At 53.2% G+C, this 25,421-nt stretch overlaps 2 protein-coding genes across 2 annotated transcripts in view; one reads left to right on the forward strand and one right to left on the reverse strand.

Moving 5' to 3' along the window:
* The window catches only part of LOC147119501 (ubiquitin carboxyl-terminal hydrolase CYLD-like), a 388,802-nt gene that overhangs the window by 146,534 nt on the left and 216,847 nt on the right, over positions 1–25,421 (reverse strand). The window lies entirely within an intron of this gene.
* The window catches only part of LOC147119502 (nuclear factor of activated T-cells, cytoplasmic 4-like), a 79,169-nt gene that overhangs the window by 23,315 nt on the left and 30,433 nt on the right, over positions 1–25,421 (forward strand). Inside the window, exons 3-5 of the mRNA XM_085985061.1 lie at positions 4,681–4,880; positions 5,865–6,037; positions 17,486–17,626. Of these exons, the coding sequence (XP_085841187.1) occupies positions 4,681–4,880; positions 5,865–6,037; positions 17,486–17,626 (514 nt within the window). The remainder of the gene's footprint in view (positions 1–4,680; positions 4,881–5,864; positions 6,038–17,485; positions 17,627–25,421) is intronic.

The raw sequence follows: 25,421 nt of genomic DNA on the forward strand, positions 1-25,421 counted from the left end.
CCCACTCCAGAGACTTGAGCCCCCATAATCCAGGGGCCGACACTTCCCGGTGCTGGTACTGAGGGAAGCGCCGCACCGTCGGAGGAGCCCATCTTAGAAACATAGAAGATAGGAGCAGGAGTAGGCCATTCGGCCCCTCGAGCCTGCTCCGCCATTCAATGCGATCATGGCTGATCATCCAATTTCATTACCCTGTCCCTGCCTTCTCCCCATATCCCTGGATCCCTTTAGCCTTAAGAAATATATCCAACTCCTACTTGAATATATTTAATGAAATGGCCTCCACTGCCTTCTGTGGTAGAGAATGCCACAGGTTCACCACTCTCTGGGTGAAGAAATTCCTCCTCATCTCTGTCCTAAATGGCCTACCCCTTATCCTTAGACTGTAACCCCTGGTTCTGGACTCCCCGGCCATCGGGAACATCCTTCCTGCATCCAGTCCTGTTAGAATTTTATAAGTTTCAATGAAATCCCCTCTCATTCTTCTAAACTCCAGTGAGTATAAGCCTAATCAACCCAATCTCTCCTCCTACGTCATTCCTGCCATCCCAGGTATCAGTCTGGTGAATCTTCACTGCACTCCCTCCATAGCAAGAACATCCTTCCTCAGATAAGGCGACCAAAACTGCACACAATACTCAAGGTGTGGTCTCACCAAGGCCCTGTACAACTGCAGCAAGACATCCTTGTTCTTGTACTCGAACCCTCTCGCTACGAAGGCCAACATACCATTTGCCTTCTTAACCGCCTGCTGCACCTGCATGCTTACCTTCAGCGACTGGTGCACAAGGACACCCAGGTCTCGTTGCACTTCCCCTTCTCCCAATCTATTGCCGTTCAGATAATTGCCTTCCTGTTTTTGCCACCAAAGTGGATAACCTCGCATTTATCCACATTATACTGCATCTGCCATGCTTCTGCCCAATCACCCAACCTGTCCAAATCATACTGGAGTTTCTCGGCATCCTCCTCACAGCACACACGCCCACCCAGCTTTGTGTCATCTGCAAACTTGGAGATATTACATCTAGTTCCCTCGTCTAAATCATTAATATATATTGTGAATAGCTGGGGTCCTAGGACCGATCCCTGCAGTACCCCTCTAGTCACTGCCTGCCACTCGGAAAAAGAGCCGTTTATGCTAACTCTTTGCTTCCTGTCTGCCAACCAGTTCTTTATCCAAGTCAGTACCTTGCCCCCAATCCCATGTGCCTTAACCTTACACGCTAATCTCTTACGCGGGACCTTATCGAAAGCCTTCTGAAAGTCCAAATACACCACATCCACTGGTTTTCCCTTATCTATTCTACCAGTTACATCCTCAAAAAATTCCAGTAGATTAGTCAAGCACGATGTACCTTTTGTAAATCCATGTTGACTTTGTCCGATCCTGTCACTGTTTTCCAAGTGCTCTGCTATTACATCTTTTATAATGGACTCTAGCATTTTCCCCACTACCGATGTCAGGCTTACCGGTCTATAATTCCCCCGTTTTCTCTCGACCACCTTTTTTGAATAGTGGGGTAACATTAGCTACCCTCCAATCCATGGGAACTGTTCCAATGTCTATAGAATTTTGGAAGATGACCAGCAATGCATCTACTATTTCTACGGCCACTTCCTTAAGTACCCTAGGATGTAGATTATCAGGCCCTGGGGATTTATCGGCCTTCAATCCCGTCAATTTCCCTAACACCATTTCCCTACAAATACTGATTTCTTTCAGTTCCTCCCTCTCATTAGACCCTATGTTCCCCGACATCTCTGGGAGGTTATTTGTGTCCTCCTTTCTGAAGACAGAACCAAAGTATGTATTTAATTGGTCTGCCATTTCTTTGTTCCCCATTATAAATTCCCCTGATTCTGACTGCAAGGGACCTACGCTTGACTTCACCAATCTTTTTCTCTTCACATGTCTATAAAAGCTTTTACAGTCAGTTTTTATGTTCCCTGCAAGCTTACTCTCATACTCTATTTTCCCCCTCTTAACTCACGCCTCAGACCATCATAGTTTCCTTTATTTAAATTCAGGACCCTAGTCTCTGAGTCAACTACTTCACTCTCCATCTTAATGAAGAATTCGATCATATTATGATCGCTCCGACCCAAGGGGCCTCGCACAACAAGATTGCTAATTAATCCTTTCTCATTACATAATACCCAGTCTAAGATGGCCTGATTTCTAGTTGGTTCCTCGACATATTTTTCTTTCGGGTGAGACGTTAAACCGAGGGACCCCGTCTGCCCTCTCGGGTGGATGTAAAAGATCCCACAGTCACTCTTGGAAGAAGAGCAGGGGGGGGGTTCTCCCCCGGTGTCCTGGTACCCAATATTTATCCCTCAGCCGACATCACTAAAAAAAAAACCCCAGATGATCTGGTCGTTTTCGCATTGCTGTTTGCGGGATCTTGCTGTGTGCTTGTTACCACAGGGCGTGGTTGAGGCGAACAGCATGGATGCATTTAAGGGGAAAAGCTACATAAACACATGAGGGAGAAAGGAAAAGAAGGATATGTTGATAGGGTGGGGAGGAGGCAGGTGTGGAGCATAAACACCGGCATGAACCAGTTGCGCCGAATGGCCTGTTTCTGTGCTGTAAGTTCAATGTCATTCTATGTATGTAATTGGCTATCCGTTTTGCCCCACATTACAACAGTGACTACGCTTCAAAAAGTACCGCATTGGCTGTAAAGCGCTTTGGGATGTCCTGCGGCCATGAACGGCACTGTAGCAATGCGAGTCCTTTCATTTTCACTGATTCCTGGAAATTATTTCAAGGGAGTCAGAGATGGTTGGCTTTAGTGACCGTTCACATCCCGATGAGTCAGTAACGGGCGCTTGTCTTATCATATCTCTTAAAGATAACCCAAAGCACCTGCGCGCGCGCACACACACACACACACACACACACACACGGTAGATAAGGTGGTTAAAAAGGCATAAGGGATACTTGCCTTCATTAGTCGAGGCATAGAATATAAGAGCAGGGAGGTTATGATGGAGCTGTACAAAACGCTAGTTAGGCCACAGCTGGAATACTGTGTGCTGTTCTGGTCGCCACACTATAGGAAGGATGTGATTGCATTGGAGAGGGTGCAGAGATTCACCAGGATGTTACCTGGGCTGGAGCGTTTCAGCTATGAAGAGAGACTGGACAGGCTGGGGTTGTTTTCCTTGGAGCAGAGAAGGCTGAGGGGGGACCTGATTGAGATGTACAAAATTATGAGGGGCATAGATAGGGTAGATAGAAAGGAACTTTTCCCCTTAGTAGAGGGGTCAATAACCAGGGGGCATAGTTTCAAGGTAAGGGGCAGGAGGTTTCGAGGGGATTTGAGGAAAAACTTTTTCACCCAGAGGGTGGTTGGAATCTGGAACTCACTGCCTGAAAGGGTGGTAGAGGCAGGAACCCTCACAACATTCAAGAAGCATTTAGATGAGCACTTGAAACGCTATAGCATACAAGGCTACGGACCAAGTGCTGGAAAATGGGATTAGAATAGACAGGGCTTGATGGCCGGCGCAGCCACGATGGGCCGAAGGGCCTCTTTCTGTGCTGTATGACTCTATGACACGCGCGCACACACGTGTGTCGATCAGTGACTGTTGTTATGTGGGCACCTGGTGCTGGTCCTGCCGCCGGCCTCATTAGGCGCGTGGTGTGTGAACGGCCGCGACTCTGACCAGCTCCAATTTTGCGAACCTCACCGGTTCAGGAAGTGGTCTTCAGCCTGGAATTGAATTTAAGCTTTCAGAGCGCAACGAAGAAATGAGGTTTGGGCAGAGAACAAACTAAGGGACTGAGCATGGGAACAGGAGGAAGCCATTGAGAACCTTGAGCCTGCTCCGCCATTCAATGAGATCAGGGCTGATCTGTGGCCTAACTCCACATACCCGCCTTTGCCCCATACCCCTTAATACCTTAACAAAAATCTATCAATCTCAGATTTAAAATTAACAATTGACGTTTGCGGAAGAGAGTTCCAAACTTCTACCACCCTTTGTGTGTAGAAGTGTTTCCTAACTTCACTTACGAAAGGTCTGGCTCTAATTTTTAGACAATGCCCCCTAGCCCTATAATCCCCAACTAGCGGAAATAGTTTCTCTCTATCTACCCTATCTGTTTCCCCTTAATATCCTGAAAACTTTGACCAGGTCACCCTTAACCTTCTAAATTCCAGGGAAAACAACCCTATTTGCGTAATCTCTCCTGGAAATATAACCCTTGAAGTCCGGGTATCATTCTGGTAAACCTACGCTGCACTCCCGCCAAGGCCAATATATCCTTCCTAAGGTGTGGTGCCCAGAACTGCTCACAGTACTCCAGGTGTGGTCGAACCAGGGGTTTGTACAGCTGCAGCACAATTTCTAGCCCCTTTTTTTTGTCTTACAATACTCCTCTGCAGCGCCTTGGGATGTTTTACTATGTTAAAGGCGCTATATAAATACAAGTTCTTGTTATACTCGAGTCCTCCAGATATAAAGGCCAGCATTCCATTATCCTTTTTGGAATATTTTCTGTACCTGTCCGTGACATTTTAAATCCAGCCCCAGACCGAGGGAATGAAGGTCTCCTCTCTGATGGCGGGGACCAAGTCCAGAGGTGGAGGACAGGGGCATTGGAAGGTTTTAAACGTTTCTCTGCCTCAATCTGCGTACGCCATTTTTTTTTCCCCCCCACAGCTTCAAGGCTACACGGAGAAGCCTCTCACGCTTCAGATGTTCATCGGGACAGCAGACGACCGCAACCTCCGTCCACACGCCTTCTACCAGGTCCACCGCATCACCGGCAAAATGGTGGCCACATCAAGTCAGGAGGCTGTCGTCAGTACCACCAAGGTCCTGGAGGTGTCGCTACTGCCTGAAAACAACATGATGGCAAAGTACTTTCTCACCAGCTGTACTCTGTATCTAACCCGTGCTGTACCTGTCCTGGGAGTGTTTGATGGGATGGTGTAGAGGGAGCTTTACTCTGTATCTAACCCGTGCTGTACCTGCCCTGGAAGTGTTTGATGGGACAGTGTAGAGGAAGCTTTACTCTGTATCTAACCCGTGCTGTACCTGTCCTGGGAATGTTTGATGGGACAGTATAGAGGGAGCTTTACTCTGTATCTAACCCGTGCTGTACCTGTCCTGGGAGTGTTTGATGGGATGGTGTAGAGGGAGCTTTACTCTGTATCTAACCCGTGCTGTACCTGCCCTGGGAGTGTTTGATGGAACAGTGTAGAGGGAGCTTTACTCTGTATCTAACCCGTGCTGTACCTGCCCTTGGAGTGTTTGATCGGACAGTGTAGAGGGAGCTTTACTCTATATCTAACTCGTGCTGTACCTGCCCTGGGAGTGTTTGATCGGACAGTGTAGAGGGAGCTTTACTCTGTATCTAACCCGTGCTGTACCTGCCCTGGGACAGTTTGATGGGACAGTGTAGAAGGAGCTTTACTCTGTATCTAACCCGTGCTATACCTGCCCTGGGAGTGTTTGATGGGACAGTGTAGAGGGAGCTTTACTCTGTATCTAACCCGTGCTGTACCTGCCCTGGGAGTGTTTGATGGGACAGTGTAGAGGGAGCTTTACTCTGTATCTAACCCATGCTGTGCCTGCCCTGGGAATGTTTGATGGGACAGTGTAGAGGGAGCTTTACTCTGTATCTGACCCGTGCTGTACCTGCCCTGGGAGTGTTTGATGGGACAGTGTAGAGGGAGCTTTACTCTGTATCTAACCCGTGCTGTACCTGCCCTGGGAGTGTTTGATGGGACAGTGTAGAGGGAGCTTTACTCTGTATCTAACCCGTGCTGTACCTGCCCTGGGAGTGTTTGATGGGACAGTGTGTAAAGATCCTCATTAAATTCTCGTCCTTATCTCCGCAGTATTGATTGTGCCGGAATCCTGAAACTTCGTAATTCCGACATCGAGTTACGGAAAGGTGAAACGGACATTGGGAGGAAGAATACAAGAGTGAAGCTGGTTTTTCGAGTTCATGTCCCTCAGCCGAATGGGAAGGTTGTCTCGCTGCAGGTGGCTTCCGTTCCCATTGAGTGCTGTGAGTATATTCCACGTCATGGCTCCTCATTCCTCTCACACGCTCGGCCCATTTCTTTAATGCAACCACTAGAGGGAGAGGAGACCTTCATTGACTCTGTCTGGGAGTGGTTTTGACCCCAGCTCCCAGAGGGCGAAAGGTCATATAACGGGCCTGTGCCATGATCGAAGTTCACAGAATCGTAGAGTAATGCAGCACCGAAGGAGGCCATTCGGCCCATCGTGCCTGTGCCGGCCCTTTGAAAGAGCTGTCCAATTAGTCCCACTCCCCTGCTCTTTCCCCATTAGCCCTGCAATTTTTTCCTTTTCAATGATATATCCAATTCCCTTTTGAAAGTTACTATTGAATCTGCTTCCTCCGTCCTTTCAGGCAGTGCATTCCAGATCACAACTCGCTGCGTAAAAAAAATTCTCCTCTTCTCCCCCCTGGTTCTTTTGTCGAATATCTTAAATCTGTGTCATCTGGTTACACCGAACCCTCCTAGCACTGGAAACAATTTCTCATTATTTACTCTCTCAAAATCCTTCACGATTTTGAACACCTGTCAAATCTCCTCACCTTCTCTGCTCCCAGGAGAACAACCCCAACTTCTCCATTCTCTCCGCATAACTGAAGTCCCTCATTCCTGGTCGCATGCTAATAAATCTCTTCTGCGCCCTCTCCAAGGCCTTAACATGCTTCCTAAAGCGCAGTGCCCAGAATTGAGCGCAATATTCCAGCTATTTATAAAGGTTTAGCATAACTTCCTTGCTTTTGTCAGCGTGTCAGCCATGGCTCAGTTGGTAGCACTCTCTAGGTGGGAGGGGCTAGGAGTGAGCAGATGCTGCTGGCTGCTTGATTGCTGCAGGGAGTTGCAGTGAGTTTGTAAAAAGTTGGTCGTGGGTTTTTTTTTTCAGGTTTTAGGGCCTTTTTGGTCCGTAAACAGCAGCAGATGTCTGCTATGGGGCTCAGCGGGCCGGGCCCCTCAGAGGACAATGTTTCCAGGATGAATTTAATCAGGGGAGATTATGTTGGGGGAAGGGAGAAAAAAAGGCCCAAAGATTTGGGCCGGGACCCCAGGAGGTTTGGAAAAGAAAAAACGGTGGTGGTTCAGTGCGAGGATAAGGAGATACGAGCCTGGGATATTATCCAGGCTGTGCATGAGGACTGCAGCAAGGGAAGCTGCTTCGCCGGCCGACCAAAGCCGAATGTTGGGTTTGAGGTGACGGTCAGTGGCCGATAGGAGGTGGAAAGACTTTTACTCAGTTTGAAGGTTAGAGATAAGTTCTTGGAGGCATCTCTGCTATATTCTGAAGATGGGGTGGAGATGCCGGAGTTGGACTGGGGTGGACAAATGTAAGAAATCACACAACACCAGGTTATAGTCCAACAGCTTTATTTGAAGTCACAAGCTTTCGGAGCGCTGCTCCTTCTTCAGGTGAAGTGGAGAAATGCATAAAGACACAGCTTATATAGTCAGAGAATCATGTCAGATGTTTACAGGTAACCTTTCCAACTGCCATTTATCACACCTCGGCAGAGAGATAATCACAGCAGTCAAAGGTGTGAATGGTGTCCAAACAGGTCAGTCAGGGAAACATTACATCAAAGAACAATGAGGTGGGGTCACAAGGGGTCAAATATTGCAGATGCTGGGGTCTGTATGAAAAACAAAAAAACAGACAAAAAACATTTTTTTTGGCTGGAAATCACAGCAGGTCCGGCCGCATCTGTGTAGAGAGAACAAGCCAATGTCGACTCGAGTCTGGATGACCCTGCATCAGGTGGGGTTACATGTAGCGTGACATGAACCCAAGATCTCGGTTGAGGCCGTCCTCATGAGTGCGGAACTTGGCTATCAGTTTCTGCTCGATGATTTTGCGTTGTCGTGTGTCTCGAAGGCCACCTTGGAGAATGCTTACCCGAAGATCGGAGGCTGAATGTCCTTAGGCAGCCGCCTAACCTCAAACAGACCATCGTTCGCAGCAAATTACCCAGCTTTCAGGAGAACAGCGACCACGACACCACACAACCCTGCCACAGCAACCTCTGCAAGACATGCCAGATCATCAACACAGATACCATCATCACACGTGAGGACACCACCCACCAGGTACATGGTACATACTCATGTGACTCGGCCAACGTTGTCTACCTCATACGTTGCAGGAAAGGATGCCCCGGAGCATGGTACATCGGCGAGACCATGCAGACACTGCGACGACGGATGAACGGACACCGCGCAACAATCACCAGGCAGGAGTGTTCCCTCCCAGTCGGGGAACACTTCAGCAGTCAAGGACATTCAGCCTCCGATCTTCGGGTAAGCATTCTCCAAGGTGGCCTTCGAGACACACGACAACGCAAAATCGTCGAGCAGAAACTGATAGCCAAGTTCCGCACTCATGAGGACGGCCTCAACCGAGATCTTGGGTTCATGTCACGCTACATGTAACCCCACCTGATGCAGGGTCATCCAGACTCGAGTCGACATTGGCTTGTTCTCTCTACACGGATGCGGCCGGACCTGCTGTGATTTCCAGCCAAAAAAAATGTTTTTTGTCTGTTTTTTTGTTTTTCATACAGACCCCAGCATCTGCAATATTTGACCCCTTGTGACCCCACCTCATTGTTCTTTGATGTAATGTTTCCCTGACTGACCTGTTTGGACACCATTCACACCTTTGACTGCTGTGATTATCTCTCTGCCGAGGTGTGATAAATGGCAGTTGGAAAGGTTACCTGTAAACATCTGACATGATTCTCTGACTATATAAGCTGTGTCTTTATGCATTTCTCCACTTCACCTGAAGAAGGAGCAGCGCTCCGAAAGCTTGTGATTTCAAATAAAGCTGTTGGACTATAACCTGGTGTTGTGTGATTTCTTATATTCTGAAGAGGTGGTGGTCTCATTCTTATATTGAGGACGGTTTATATTGAGGACGATGTGCTGATCAAAAAGTTGGAGTCATGGGACATTAAAATTTGCTCGGCAATAAAGAGGAGATACTATCCAGGAATGCGGGTAGCTGATGGAACCCATTATGTAAAGGTGCGGTTCCCAGAGGGGGTGGAGTCATTGCCGTATAGCATGAAATTCGAGACAATGGAAGGAGTGCAGTACTTCTGGGTACTTCTTGATAACCAGGTGAAGGTTTGTTATTATTGTCTTGGACATGACCATCTTGTAAGAAGCTGTTCAGACCTGTTCTGTTATAACTGCAGCGAGTCTGGACACCTCACTTGGAGCTGCAAGGCGGAGAGCTGTGGGGTGTGTCACAAAGGCCCCACCCGCTGTGAGTGTGAGGCAGAAGGAAGCCCCTTGAGTGGCGAGGAGATGGGAGAAGGAGCAGGAGGTGTGAGTGGAACGGCCGGAGGAGCGGAGCAGGCGGAGGACACAGCTGGTGAATGGAAGGAGAAAAGAGCACAGGAAGAGGTAGAAAATTGCGGAGCAGAGAACAGGATGGAGATTGTGGAAAACACACCAAGTACAGTGGAAAAGGACAAAGATAGCAGCGGGCAGCATGGGTCGAGGGCAGAGTCGAGCCATAATATGGTTCAGCTCTCCCTAAAGAATCTGGTGTCCGCGGGGGGAGAGGAGGCGGGAGCAGGGCGCGGGGTAAGTGTAAGTACTCCAAAGAAAGACGGGGAGTCGGACATCTCGGAAAGCAGGAGGGAGCAAGACAAGGAGAGGGTGCAAGAGGCAGGAGCCTTAAAGGGGCAGCAGGACAGGAGCGGGGAGACAAAGACACCAGTAGGGAGCAAGATAGGTGAAGACCATTGTCCCAGAGAGAGAAGAAACGGGGAGCGAGGGTCAGTGGTGGGGATGAGGCCGAAGGGAGCGGCACTGTTGGAGAAACCGTGATAGCAGGATGACTCTCTAAGGGAGATTATGTATCTGACGGGGAGCAGGAACAGGTTACAGAAGAGCTCGAAAGTGAGGAATCAGAGGGGGACAGAGACATGGAAGTGGGGGGTGGGGTGGCATCATGTGGAAAGGGAAAGGTTAGTGAGGGAAAAGTTAGTGAGGGGCATAAGGAGGGAGAAGGGGCAGCTCCTCGGCCCAAACCTAATGTAAGGAAGAGGCTGAAACAGCAGGGAAGGTTCAAACAGGAGGTGAAAAAGAGCCGGAGGCTGCAGGAAAAAGCAACAGCTGGCCAAATAGTTGGGAAGGAGCATGAGAGGAGGGCCAGAGATTAAAGGATGGGGAGATTACCAGGCACACTTCCCTTATTCGGAGCCATGGCTACATTAGTCTCGATTAATGTGAACGGACTGAGGGATGAGAAGAAATTGCAGCAGTTGTTGCAGTGTTTTAAAGGCATTGGTCTGTTGTGTCTGCAAGAAACCTTTTGGGATGAGGATATCCTAGAAAGAGTTCAGGAGGTTTGGAAGGGAGAGGTGTTTGCAAGTTGTGTAAACAATAATCGTGGAGGGGTGGCTGTTTTGGTGAGTCCGTTGCCTTGGTGGACAAGGACACTGAGGGGAGATTTTTACAGCTAAAGGTAAAAATGAAGGAATTTAATTGCGATCTCTTTAATATCTATGCACCGAACGACCATTGTTAGTGTTGCGAGTTTTTTTGGTGGTTACTCACAGAAGTGGCAGAGGTGGAAAACCCTTGAATAGTGGGGGATTTTAATGTATTTTTATCTCGGATGGACATTTCAGCCCAGATGACCTTTAAGGATGATAACTCCAGAGGGATGATTGTAAAAATGATGGCAGATTTAAATATGAGAGACTTATAGAGGGATCGGAACCCCATAAAAAGGGAGTTCTCCAGAAGAGGTTGGGTGGGTAATGTTTTAAAACAGAGCCGAATAGATTTTGTGTTAATGCGGGAAGGGATAAGTTCTGAGGTGATGGAGATTTATTACAAAAAAGTATTTTTTAGTGACCACTTGGCTTTGGTTCTTAGAATAAGGAACAGCAGAGTTAAGATCGATCTGGGGGTGTGGATTTTAAAGGATCAACACCTGAAAGAAATTGCTTATAAAGAAGGGATTTTAAATATAATAAAGAATGCTCGGAAAGAACCTTTATTCTTGAAAGAAAGAAGAGTTTGGTGGGACAATTTCAAATGTGAGGTAAAAGATTTTTCGGTACGTTATGGGAAAGAGAGAGCAGCAGCTAACCGGCATCGAAAAGAGAATATAGACCGAAGGTTTACAGATATCTGTAAAGCAGCTGACGGAGAGGATAAGGGAGCAGAGACTAAGTGGGTGGTTTTAAAGGAAGAATGGGAATTATTGCAAGCTGAAAAATACAAGGGGACCATTCTCCGTGCAAAGGCTAAAGATGCGTCGGAGGGAGAAAGATGCACTCGATATTTTCTAGAGCAAGGGAAGCTGCGACAGAGATTATCATTAATTGGAGAGTTGAAGGTTGGGGAGAAGATCATTCATGAAAGTGGGGAGATTTTGGAGGCGGCTAGCAGCTTTTATCAAGAGTTACAAAAGAAGACATTTCCAAATTGGCGATGGAGAAGGTTCGCGTTTTTATTGAAGAGGGTTTAAAGGAGGATGAGAGAAACATGTGTGACAAAGAAGTAGGATTAGCGGAAATAAAAGTAGCAATAAGAGGGATGAAGGGGGAGAAAGCCCAGGGTCCGATGGACTAAGTGCAGAATTTTATAAAGAACTTTTAGACATTTTAAGTCTATTGCTTTTAGAAGTTTTAAGGAGATTAAAATTGAGGGAAGCCTGGTCCCATCTATGAGGAGAGGTGTCATAAGCTTAGCTTATATAAAAATAAAGGGGATAGAAGGGATCTAAAGAATTGGTGGCCGATCACATGATTAAATGTGGATTATAAGATCTTGCCGAGGGTCATGGCAAATCGTTTGAAGGAGGTGATGCCGCAGATAGTTTTGTCCTCTCAGTCCTATGGCGTCATAGGCCGGGACATCGCAGACTCTGTGGTCTCAATCCGAGATGCGATAGAGCTCATGGAAGAGAGTGGGAGGGAGGCTTATGTATTAAAGATAGATCAAGAGAAAGCCTTTGATAGGGTCTCTCATGAGTTTTTATTGATGGTTTTGGAAGCATTTGGTTTTGGGGAAAATTTGATTGAGTGGATAAGGATTTTTTATTCAAACATTTTTAGCTGTGTTAAATGTAATGGGTTTTTTATCCAAGTATTTTACAATACAGAGATCAGTGAGACAGGGTTGTCCCCTGTCCCCATTGTTGTACACATTGGTAGCAGAACCATTAGGTTACATAATGCAAAAGGAACAAGGCATAGTCGGGATTGTGGTTCCCAGTTCCGGGTGGGTGTCGGTGATAGATCAATATGCAGATGACACACCCTTAACGTTGAGAGATGGGGAGTCAGTGAGGAAAGCTATGGATGTAATGGAGGAATATTGTAGAGCTTCAGGAGCCAGAGTGAATTATAGTAGGTCCCAATGCCTGGGAAAGGGGTAAGGGGAGTGGTTGGAGGAAAGCCCCTTTAAGGTGGTGGTGGTTTTGGAAGTTCTGGGGGGTGCATATGGGGCGCAAGAAAGACAGGGATGAAGTGGATCGACTGAATTGGGAATCAAAGGTTATGAAAATTTTGGGAAGATGGGAAAGAAGGAGGTTGAAAGTGCAAGGAAGAGCGACAGTGGTGTCTGCTCTCCTGCTATCTAAGCTATGGTACTTATTGACGGTGGAGGATATTCCTGAGTGGGCAGAAAAGTCCTTTTGAGAGGCTTGTGAGGTTCTGATGGGAAGGGAAACCAGCCTTGGTCGCTTACAATACCATCATTGGACGGAGAAATCAGGGAGGACTCAATTTCCCAAATATTGATTTGAAGAAAAAATCCTTTAGAATCAAATGGGTGAAGAGATTTCTTCAGAAGTCAAATACAAGTTTTTGGAAGAGTTGTTTTGAGCATTTTTAAAAACAAAGTGGGATGGGTGGACAGGGGATATTGTATATGGAATACAATAATATGTTTTTGAAATCGATTAAACCTCTCCCTAGGTTTTATAAATGTAAGAAGTCACACAACACCAGGTTATAGTCCAACAGCTTTATTTGAAATCACAAGCTTTCGGAGCGCTGCTCCTTCGTCAGGTCGAAGGTCACCTGAAGAAGGAGCAGCGCTCCAAAAGCTTGTGATTTCAAATAAAGCTGTTGGACTATAACCTGGTGTTGTGTGACTTCTTACATTTGTCCACCCCAGTCCAACTCCGGCATCTCCACACCATAGGTTTTATAAGGGGGTTGTAGAGACTTGGGCCCAATTTTTAAAAAGTGTGCAGTTTATGCCCAAGGGTGCTGAGGAATTTTTAGAACCACTCTTATTTTTGAACAGGTGGGTCAACATTGAAGGAGCGGTATTATTTAATCAAGCTTTTATAAAAGCTGGTATTATATGTGTGAAAGATGTATTATATGAGGTAATTCCAGGTTGGTTGCCGGAAGCGATAGTGAGGGACATGGTTTGGGAAGAGGATCAGGAGGTGGAGGAAAAAGCAATAGGGATCATGTATGAAAAGATTGTGAGGGCAATGCCACAGGATTGGATGGAAGAAATAAATGCGGAAATTTCCAAAGGAAGTAAAATGCTTCCCGCTTTTCCAAACTTTCTGCTGAAGAAAGGGGAAGAGTTGGTCCAATTTGACAACTGTAATACTTGAGATTTCTATCGGATATTTAGAGAATGGAGATGCAAGACACCTGCTGGTCAGGAGTTTTGGCAGAGTATATACCCACAGCTGGACTTCAACAGGATTTGGAAGGGAGTGTAGGCGAATTTTAAATGTCCAGAGTGGATTGAACTGGATTTCAAATTGGCTCATAACCGGATTTTTTACCGTGACGATCTTTTGTAAGATTGGGTGAGTGGAGGGGGCAACTTGCCCAGTGTGTGGGACAGGGGATGAGACTCTGTCCCATTTACTGGTGTTATGTCCGCAGTTAAATGATTTTAAATACTATGGCCCCGATTTTCAGCTTGTGTGGGAAATGGTCGGGTTTCCCCGAATGTGGGGTTTCTGACACACACAAAAAAGTGTCAGCCAGCTCCACGCAATTTTCCCTCAAGTGGCCAATTAATTCCCAGCATGTGGGAAGCCTTGCTAATTGTCCAATTCGAGTCAGAAATCCCCACAGTATGATGTCATCATTCGTGTTTTCAAAGTGTCCAGCAAGCTTCTCCACCTCTGCAGGCTTCTCAGCCACTCTTGCACAATGGCAGAGGAGCCTGCACCAGCTGCTGCCAGCCGCAGAGGCCGAGCTGCCTTCAAATTCGACGAGGCTTCACTGCAGGCATTATTGGATGGGGTTAGGGCCCACAGGGAGGTCCTCTTCCCTAGGTCAGGGAGGAAGAGGCCTCCCACTGAGACCAATGCTGCATGGATGCAGGTGTCAGCAGATGCCAACTCGCTGGGAGTCACCAGAAGAACCTTGGCATTACATCTCTAACTCCTTCCTTAACTCCCCCACAGTACCATCCAGAGCCCCCGTCCTCACTGTGGAGGAGGAAGAGGCTGTGCAGCCAGACTCCTCAGAGGAAGCTCCAACCTCTGAGGGCGCAGCGTCAGCAGAAGTAAGCGCACCCAGCACCAGCGCAGACACTCATACCTCGGGGGGACCTTCGGGACATAGAGTAGTGTTGTCACCTGGTGTTTCACAGCTCACAAGTGAGCCTCAGCAGATTCTGGAGACAGAGACAGCAGTGGAGAGTCCTCGTCGGAGGGCACAGGACTCTGCCAGCTCAGCTCAGCTGCGCTGCATGTCGACCCTCTGCCTCTGGGTCCATCCGCAAGAGAAGAGGTGGTGGATCTCCATGCACAGATGCAGGAGTCTCTGGCAGGTTTTGTCTCCAGGGTCGCTGCGAGTGCGGAGCGAATGGAGGAGTCCATAGCGACCATGAGCAGAGCCTTTGTGGAGTAATTGGCGCATGAACGCACCACCATGGAAAGGTTGGCAACCTCCATGGAGGAGATAACTCGCCAGGGTACGGAAAACATGGTGAGTGCTCATAAGAGAATGACATCTCTTGAGGAGCGTTGGCCATCTGCTGAACAGAGAAACCAGATCTTCATGGAAGTCCTTCTGAGTAGGACTGCCAGTGCAGAAACGGGTCCCCATGGCCCCCTAAAGCGCAGCAAGGTGCTCTCAAGCCACTTCCAAGCGCTGGCCCCTTCTGGCCTGTGCAGCTTCAGGTGAGTGAGCAGCAGCCTGGTGCTCCTGGTGCTCATCCTGCTGTTCCTGGTTCTGCTGCTGCCGCCTCTGCTGCTGGAGATCCTCTAATGCCAGGAAGGGAAGGTACCAAAGGCCTCCCATGCTTCTGGCAGATGCCTCCATTGAGGAGGCGCTGAGTTAGGGTGGTGAGAGGGGCTTCCCAGGAGCTCACACTGGAGAAGTGTGTGAGGCTCCAACTTTCTACAGCTGTTCCTAAACCTTCAAATAGTTCCCCCAAGCCTTCATCAACAAGGTCCTGCAGCCTGCAAATGCTGCCTCTTTAAATCTCTTCAGCCCTCATTGACCTGCAGCTGCAAGCAAGCAAGCCAACTGTTTTCACGCCAGCTCTCAGCAGCAGGGTTCCCCACAGGCGGGTTTAATGTGGGGAAAGCCCCAAAGTCGCAACGGCCCCGGAAAATCTACCTCAACAAGGAGATAATTGCTTATTACTGCTCCGACGACCAGTCCCGCCAGCGGCGGCCGGGACTGAGGCGGATCACGTAGAAACGGCGGTCCGAAAGTCGGACGGGGCGAGGAATCAGGCGGGGGCCCGACCCGCTTTTTCGCTGATTTTCGGCCCCCGGCCGCCTGGAAAGCCGCCCGACGGCGGCCAGAAAATCGACCCTTATGTTCGACAATTGTGTGAAGTTTTTTTGCTGGGTGGGGACCGAAGAGCAAGAATGGGAATGCCATGGGACTCAATTTTGAGATGGAGGTTGCAGGAGAGTCTGCTCGAGTCTAGTGGAGCGGCAATTAATTTAATGTTCGGTTTGGCTAGATTCGTGAATATGCAAAGGAGGAATGCTCTGTTTTATAAGGGGAGGAGAATAAATCTAAAAGAGTATTTTAAATATAAGCTAAAAGATCATTATAAGGCTCTGTGGATGTTTTATTCAGAAAGGAATTTAAAGATAGTATTTTACGATCAATTTTTAAAGTACAATCGATTAATATATGCTACAGGAGACAAATTAAACTTCAGGTTTTGATGTTAATATGTGGTGGAGGAATGGCTGTGCAGGGTGGCGGAATGGATTTGAATGATACAATGGAATGATCACGATGTTGTAAATGTTCTTAATGTTCAATAAATATTATTCTGAGTCAGAAGGTTGTGGGTTCAAGTCCCACTCCAGAGACTTGAGCGCAAAAATCTAGGCTGACAATCTAGTGCAGTGCTGAGGGAGCGCTGCACTGTCGGAGGTGCCATCTTTCGGATGAGACGTTAAACCGAGGCCCCGTCTGCTCTCTCAGTTGGACGTAAAAGATCCCACGGCACTATTTCGAAGAAGAGCAGGGGGGGGGAGTTATCCCCGGTGTCCTGGCTAATATTTATCCCTCAACCAACAAAACAAAAAAAGATTATCTGGTCATTATCACATTGCTGTTTGTGGGAGCTTGCTGTGCGCAAATCGGCTGCCGTGTTTCCCACGTTACAACAGTGACTACACTCCAAAAGTACTTCATTGGCTGTAAAGCGCTTTGAGACGTCCGGTGGCCGTGAAAGGCGCTATAGAAATGCAAGTCTTTTTGTCTTTTGTCCTCTATTCTTCTGTTAATAAAGCCCAGGATCACAGAAACCCCACAGTGCAGATGGAGGCCATTTCGGCCCATCGAGCCTGGACCGACACATATCCCACCCAATCCCCGTAACCCCTACACCAACACATATCCCACCCGATCCCCGTAACCCCTACACCAACACATATCCCACCCAATCCCCGTAACCCCTACACCAACACATATGCCACCCTATCCCTGTAACCCCACGTATTTAATCCCCCTAACACTAAGGGTCAATTTATCATAGCCAATCAACCTAACCCGCACATCTTTGGACTGTGGGAGGAAACCGGAGCACCCGGAGAAAACCCACGCAAACACGGGGAGAATGTGCAAACTCCACACAGACTGTCGCTCGAGGCCGGATTCGAACCCGGGTCCCTGGCGCTGTGAGGCAACAGTGCTAACCACTATGCCACCGTGCTGCCATATGCTTTTTTTTTAACAGGCTCCTTAACCTGCCCTGCCACCTTCAAAGATTTGTGCGCATACACCCCCAGGTCTCTCTGTTGCTGCACCCCCTTTAGAATTGTACCCTTTAGTGTGTATTGCCTCTCCTCATTCTTCCTACCAAAATGTATCACTTCACACTTCTCGTCATTAAATTGCATCTGCCATGTGTTTGCCCATTCCACCAGCCTGACTATGACCTCCTGAAGTCAGTTACTACCCTGCGGTTAAGCTCATGCCTTCCTCACTCTCTTCTTTCCGCTCTTCCTCCCGCAGCCCAGCGCTCTGCTCACGAACTGCCGCAGGTGGAAAGCTGCAACTTGAACTCGTGCCCCGTCACCGGCGGAGAGGAGCTGCTGCTCACCGGCTGCAATTTCCTTCCTGAGTCAAAGGTCGTTTTCATCGAGAAAGGTCCAGGTAACTACATTCCATGCCATTGTTATTCACTGGGGGAAACGTGTCTCGATCTCTCCCAGGGATGTGTCTCCTCCCGTCCATCAGCCTCCCCTCCCTCAGCACTGTGGGACTCCTCCCTCCATCAGCACTGTGGGACTCCACCCCTCCCTCAGTCTCCCATCCCTCAGTCTCCCCTCCCTCAGCACTGTGGGACTCCTCTCCTCCCTCAGTCCCTCCTCCCTCAGCACTGCGGGACTCCTCCCCTCCCTCAGCCTCCCAACCCTCAGCACTGTGGGACTCCTCCCCTCCCTCAGCACTGTGGGACTCCACCCCTTGCTCAGTCTCCCCTCCCTCAGCACTGTGGGACTCCTCCCCTCACTCACTCTTCACACCCTCAGCACTGTGGGACTCCTCCCTCCCTCAGTCTCTCCTCCCTCAGCACTGCGGGATTCCTCCCCTCCCTCAGCCTCCCAACCCTCAGCACTGTGGGACTCCTCCCCTCACTCACTCTTCCCTCCCTCAGCACTGTGGGACTCCTCCCCTCCCTCAGTCCCTCCTCCCTCAGCACTGTGGGACTCCTCCCCTCCCTCAGTCTCCCCTCCCTCAGCACTGTGGGACTCCTCCCCTCCCGCAGCACTGTGGGACCCCTCCCCTCCCTCAGTCCCTCCTCCCTCAGCACTGTGGGACTCCTCCCCTCCCTCAGTCTCCCCTCCCTCAGCACTGTGGGACTCCTCCCCTCACTCACTCTTCCCACCCTCAGCACTGTGGGACTCCTCCCTCCCTCAGTTTCCCCTCCCTCAGCACTGTGGGACTCCTCCCTCCCTCAGTCTACCTCCCTCAGCACTGTGGGACTCCTCCCTCAATCTCCCCTCCCTCAGCACTGTGGGACTCCCCCCTCAGTCTCCCATCCCTCACTCTTCCCTCCCTCAGCAATGTGGGACTCCTCCCCTCCCTCAGTCCCATCTCCCTGAGCACTGTGGGACTCCTCCCCTCCCTCAGTCCCATCTCCCTGAGCACTGTGGGACTCCTCCCCTCCCTCAGCACTGTGGGAATCTGCCCCGCCCTCAGTCTCCCCTCCCTCAGCACTGTGGGACTCCTCCCGTCTCTCAGTCTCCCCTCCCTCAGCACTTTGGGACTCCTCCCTCCCTCAGCACTGTGGGACTCCTCCCCTCCCTCAGCCTCCCCTCCCTCAGCACTGTGGGACTCATCCTCTCCCTCAGCACTGTGGGACTCCTCCCCTCAGTCTCCCCTCACTCAGCCTTCCCTCACTCAGTCTCCCCTCCCTCAGTCTCCCCTCCCTCAGCTCTGTGGGACTCCTCCCCTCACACAGTCTCCCCTCCCTCAGCACTGTGGGACTCATCCTCTCCCTCAGCACTGTGGGACTCCTCCCCTCAGTCTCCCCTCACTCAATCTCCCCTCACTCAGTCTCCCCTCCCTCAGTCTCCCCTCCCTCAGCTCTGTGGGACTCTTCCCCTCACACAGTCTCCCCTCCCTCAGCACTGTGCGACTCCTCCCCTCCCTCAGTCTCCCCACCCTCAGCACTGTGGGACTCCTCCCCTCCCTCAGCACTGTGGGACTCCTCCCCTCCCTCAGTCTCGCCTCCCTCAGCACTGTGGGACTCCTCCCCTCCCTCAGCCTCCCCTCCCTCAGCATTGTGGGACTCCTCCCCTTCCTCACCACTGTATGACTCCTCCCCTCACTCAATCTACCCTCCATCAGCACAGTGGGACTTCTACCCTCCCTCAGTCTCCCCTCCCTCAGCACTGTGCGACTTCTCCCCTCCCTCAGTCTGCCTTCCCTCAGCACTGTGGGACTCCTCCCCTCCCTCAGCACTGTGGGACTCCACCCTCCCTCAGCACTGTGGGACTCCTCCCCTCCCTCAGTCCCTCCTCCCTCAGCACTGTGGGAATCCTCCCCTCCCTCAGTCTCCCCTCCCTCAGCACTCTGGGACTCCTCCGCTCCCTCAGTCTCCGCTCCCTCAACGCTGTGGGACTCCTCCCCTCCCTCAGCGCTGTGGGACTCCTCCCCTCCCTCAGCACTGTGGGACTCCTCCCCTCCCTCAGTCTCCCCTCACTCAGCGCTGTGGGACTCCTCCCCTCAGTCTCCCCTCCCTCAGTCTCACCTCCCTCAGCACTGTGGGACTCCTCCCCTACCTCATCCTCCCCTCCCTCAGCACTGTGGGACTCCGCCCCTCCCTCAGCACAGTGGGACACCTCCCCTCCCTCAGCACTGTGGGACACCTCTCCTCCCTCAGCACTGTGGGACTCCTCCCCTCCCTCAGTCTCCCCTCCCTCAACACTGTGGGACTCCTCCCCTCCCTCAGTCTCCCCTCCCTCAGCACTGTGGGACTCCTCCCCTCCCTCAGTCTCCCCTCCCTCAGCACTGTGGGACTCCTCCCCTCCCTCAGCCTCCCCTCCCTCAGCATTGTGGGACTCCTCCCCTTCCTCACCACTGTGTGACTCCTCCCCTCACTCAATCTACCCTCCATCAGCACAGTGGGACTTCTACCCTCCCTCAGTCTCCCCTCCCTCAGCACTGTGCGACTTCTCCCCTCCCTCAGTCTGCCTTCCCTCAGCACTGTGGGACTCCTCCCCTCCCTCAGCACTGTGGGACTCCACCCTCCCTCAGCACTGTGGGACTCCTCCCCTCCCTCAGTCCCTCCTCCCTCAGCACTGTGGGAATCCTCCCCTCCCTCAGTCTCCCCTCCCTCAGCACTCTGGGACTCCTCCGCTCCCTCAGTCTCCGCTCCCTCAACGCTGTGGGACTCCTCCCCTCCCTCAGCGCTGTGGGACTCCTCCCCTCCCTCAGCACTGTGGGACTCCTCCCCTCCCTCAGTCTCCCCTCCCTCAGCGCTGTGGGACTCCTCCCCTCAGTCTCCCCTCCCTCAGTCTCACCTCCCTCAGCACTGTGGGACTCCTCCCCTACCTCATCCTCCCCTCCCTCAGCACTGTGGGACTCCGCCCCTCCCTCAGCACAGTGGGACACCTCCCCTCCCTCAGCACTGTGGGACACCTCTCCTCCCTCAGCACTGTGGGACTCCTCCCCTCCCTCAGTCTCCCCTCCCTCAACACTGTGGGACTCCTCCCCTCCCTCATCCTCCCCTCCCTCAGCACTGTGGGACTCCTCCCCTCCCTCAGTCTCCCCTCCCTCAGCACTGTGGGACTCCTCCCCTCCCTCAGTCTCCCCTCCCTGAGCACTGTGGGACTCCTCCCTCCCTCAGCAATGCGGGACTCCTCCCCTCCCTCAGTCTCCCCTCCCTCAGCGCTGTGGGACTCCTCCCCTCAGTCTCCCCTCCCTCAGTCTCACCTCCCTCAGCACTGTGGGACTCCTCCCCTCCCTCATCCTCCCCTCCCTCAGCACTGTGGGACTCCGCCTCTCCCTCAGCACAGTGGGACACCTCCCCTCCCTCAGCACTGTGGGACTCCTCCCCTCCCTCAGTCTCCCCTCCCTCAACACTGTGGGACTCCTCCCCTCCCTCAGCACTGTGGGACTCCTCCCCTCCCTCAGCCTCCCCTCCTTCAGCATTGTGGGACTCCTCCCCTTCCTCACCACTGTGTGACTCCTCACCTCACTCACTCTTCCCTCCCTCAGCACTGTGGGATTCCTCCCCTCACTCAGCATTGTGGGACTTCTCGCGCCCTCAATCTACCCTCCCTCAGCACAGTGGGACTTCTCCCCTCCCTCAGTCTCCCCTCCCTCAGCAATGTGGGACTCCTCCCCTCCCTCAGCACTGTGGGACTCCTCCCCTCGCCCAGTCTCCCCTCCCTCAGCACTGCGGGACTCCTCCCTCCCTCAGCAATGTGGGACTCCTCCCCTCCCTCAGCACTGTGGGACTCCTCCCCTCACTCAGCCTCCCCTCCCTCAGCATTTTGGGACTCCTCCCCTCCCTCAGCACTGTGTGACTCCTCCCCTCACTCACTCTTCCCTCCCTCAGCACTGTGGGACTCTTCCCCTCCCTTAACCTCCCCTCCCTCAGCATTGTGGGACTCCTCCCCTCCCTCACCACTGTGGGACTCCTCCCCTCCCTCAGTCTCCCCTCCCTCAGCACTGTGTGACTCCTCCCCTCACTCACTCTTCCCTCCCTCAGCATTGTGGGATTCCTCCCCTCCCTCAGCATTGTGGGACTCCTCGTGCCCTCAATCTACCCTCCATCAGCACAGTGGGACTTCTCCCCTCCCTCAGTCTCCCCTCCCTCAGCACTGTGCGACTTCTCCACTCCCTCAGTCTGCCCTCCCTCAGCACTGTGGGACTCCTCCCCTCCCTCAGCACTGTGGGACTCCACCCTCCCTCAGCAGTGTGGGACTCCTCCCCTCCCTCAGTCCCTCCTCCCTCAGCACTGTGGGACTCCTCCCCTCCCTCAGTCTCCCCTCCCTCAGCACTCTGGGACTCCTCCGCTCCCTCAGTCTCCCCTCCCTCAGCGCTGTGGGACTCCGCCCCTCCCTCAGCGCTGTGGGACTCCTCCCCTCCCTCAGCACTGTGGGACTCCTCCCCTCCCTCAGTCCCTCCTCCCTCAGCACTGTGGGACTCCTCCCCTCCCTCAGTCTCCCCTCCCTCAGCACTGTGGGACTTCTCCCCTCCCTCAGCCTCCCCTCCCTCAGCACTGTGGGACTCCTCCCCTCCCTCAGTCCCTCCTCCCTCAGCACTGTGGGACTCCTCCCCACCCTCAGTCTCCCCTCCCTCAGCACTGTGGGACTCCTCCCCTCCCTCAGTCTCCCCTCCCTCAGCACTGTGGGACTCCTCCCCTCCCTCAGTCCCTCCTCCCTCAGCACTGTGGGACTCCTCCCCACCCTCAGTCTCCCCTCCCTCAGCACTGTGGGACTCCTCCCCTCCCTCAGTCTCCCCTCCCTCAGCACTGTGGGACTCCTCCCCTCCCTCAGTCCCTCCTCCCTCAGCACTGTGGGACTCCTCCCCTCCCTCAGTCTCCCCTCCCTCACCAATGTGGGACGCCTCCCCTCCCTCAGTCTCCGCTCCCTGAGCACTGTGGGACTCCTCCCTCCCTCAGCAATGCGGGACTCCTCCCCTCACTCAGTCTCCCCTCCCTCAGTGCTGTGGGACTCCTCCCCTCAGTCTCCCCTCCCTCAGTCTCACCTCCCTCAGCACTGTGGGACTCCTCCCCTCCCTCAGCACTGTGGGGCTCCTCCCCTCCCTCATCCTCCCCTCCCTCAGCACAGTGGGACACCTCCCCTCCCTCAGCACTGTGGGACACCTCCCCTCCCTCAGCACTGTGGGACTCCTCCCCTCCCTCAGTCTCCCCTCCCTCAACACTGTGGGACTCCTCCCCTCCCTCAGCCTCCCCTCCCACAGCACTTTGGGACTCCTCCCCTCCCTCAGTCTCCCCTCCCTCAACACTGTGGGACTCCTCCCCTCCCTCAGCCTCCCCTCCCACAGCACTTTGGGACTCCTCCCCTCCCTCAGTCTCCCCTCCCTCAGCACTGTGGGACTCCTCCCCTCCCTCAGCCTCCCCTCCCTCAGCATTGTGGGACTCCTCCCCTTCCTCACCACTGTGTGACTCCTCCCCTCACTCACTCTTCCCTCCCTCAGCATTGTGGGATTCCTCCCCTCCCTCAGCATTGTGGGACTCCTCGTGCCCTCAATCTACCCTCCCTCAGCACTGTGCGACTTCTCCCCTCCTTCAGTCTGCCCTCCCTCAGCACTGTGGGACTCCTCCCCAACCTCAGCACTGTGGGACTCCACCCTCCCTCAGCACTGTGGGACTCCTCCCCTCCCTCAGTCCCTCCTCCCTCAGCACTGTGGGACTCCTCCCCTCCCTCAGTCTCCCCTCCCTCAGCGCTCTGGGACTCCTCCGCTCCCTCAGTCTCCGCTCCCTCAGCGCTGTGGGACTCCTCCCCTCCCTCAGCGCTGTGGGACTCCTCCCCTCCCTCAGCACTGTGGGACTCCTCCCCTCCCTCAGTCTCCCCTCCCTCAGCGCTGTGGGACTCCTCCCCTCAGTCTCCCCTCCCTCAGTCTCACCTCCCTCAGCACTGTGGGACTCCTCCCCTCCCTCAGCACTGTGGGACTCCTCCCCTCCCTCATCCTCCCCTCCCTCAGCACTGTGGGACTCCGCCCCTCCCTCAGCACAGTGGGACACCTCCCCTCCCTCAGCACTGTGGGACACCTCCCCTCCCTCAGCACTGTGCGACTTCTCCCCTCCCTCAGTCTCCCCTCCCTCAGCACTGTGGGACTCCTCCCCTCCCTCAGCACTGTGGGACTCCACCCTCCCTCAGCACTGTGGGACTCCTCCCCTCCCTCAGTCCCTCCTCCCTCAGCACTGTGGGATTCCTCCCCTCCCTCAGTCTCCCCTCCCTCAGCACTCTGGGACTCCTCCGCTCCCTCAGTCTCCCCTCCCTCAGCGCTGTGGGACTCCTCCCCTCCCTCAGCGCTGTGGGACTCCTCCCCTCCCTCAGCACTGTGGGACTCCTCCCCTCCCTCAGTCCCTCCTCCCTCAGCACTGTGGGACTCCTCCCCTCCCTCAGTCTCCCCTCCCTCAGCACTGTGGGACTTCTCCCCTCCCTCAGCCTCCCCTCCCTCAGCACTGTGGGACTCCTCCCCTCCCTCAGTCCCTCCTCCCTCAGCACTGTGGGACTCCTCCCCACCCTCAGTCTCCCCTCCCTCAGCACTGTGGGACTCCTCCCCTCCCTCAGTCTCCCCTCCCTCAGCACTGTGGGACTCCTCCCCTCCCTCAGTCCCTCCTCCCTCAGCACTGTGGGACTCCTCCCCACCCTCAGTCTCCCCTCCCTCAGCACTGTGGGACTCCTCCCCTCCCTCAGTCTCCCCTCCCTCAGCACTGTGGGACTCCTCCCCTCCCTCAGTCCCTCCTCCCTCAGCACTGTGGGACTCCTCCCCTCCCTCAGTCTCCCCTCCCTCACCAATGTGGGACGCCTCCCCTCCCTCAGTCTCCGCTCCCTGAGCACTGTGGGACTCCTCCCTCCCTCAGCAATGCGGGACTCCTCCCCTCACTCAGTCTCCCCTCCCTCAGTGCTGTGGGACTCCTCCCCTCAGTCTCCCCTCCCTCAGTCTCACCTCCCTCAGCACTGTGGGACTCCTCCCCTCCCTCAGCACTGTGGGGCTCCTCCCCTCCCTCATCCTCCCCTCCCTCAGCACAGTGGGACACCTCCCCTCCCTCAGCACTGTGGGACACCTCCCCTCCCTCAGCACTGTGGGACTCCTCCCCTCCCTCAGTCTCCCCTCCCTCAACACTGTGGGACTCCTCCCCTCCCTCAGCCTCCCCTCCCACAGCACTTTGGGACTCCTCCCCTCCCTCAGTCTCCCCTCCCTCAACACTGTGGGACTCCTCCCCTCCCTCAGCCTCCCCTCCCACAGCACTTTGGGACTCCTCCCCTCCCTCAGTCTCCCCTCCCTCAGCACTGTGGGACTCCTCCCCTCCCTCAGCCTCCCCTCCCTCAGCATTGTGGGACTCCTCCCCTTCCTCACCACTGTGTGACTCCTCCCCTCACTCACTCTTCCCTCCCTCAGCATTGTGGGATTCCTCCCCTCCCTCAGCATTGTGGGACTCCTCGTGCCCTCAATCTACCCTCCCTCAGCACTGTGCGACTTCTCCCCTCCTTCAGTCTGCCCTCCCTCAGCACTGTGGGACTCCTCCCCAACCTCAGCACTGTGGGACTCCACCCTCCCTCAGCACTGTGGGACTCCTCCCCTCCCTCAGTCCCTCCTCCCTCAGCACTGTGGGACTCCTCCCCTCCCTCAGTCTCCCCTCCCTCAGCGCTCTGGGACTCCTCCGCTCCCTCAGTCTCCGCTCCCTCAGCGCTGTGGGACTCCTCCCCTCCCTCAGCGCTGTGGGACTCCTCCCCTCCCTCAG

This window comes from Somniosus microcephalus, chromosome 4 (assembly GCF_052327205.1).
Source record: "Somniosus microcephalus isolate GS21.2 chromosome 4, FLI_Smic_1.0, whole genome shotgun sequence".
NCBI classification, from domain to species: domain Eukaryota; kingdom Metazoa; phylum Chordata; class Chondrichthyes; order Squaliformes; family Somniosidae; genus Somniosus; species Somniosus microcephalus.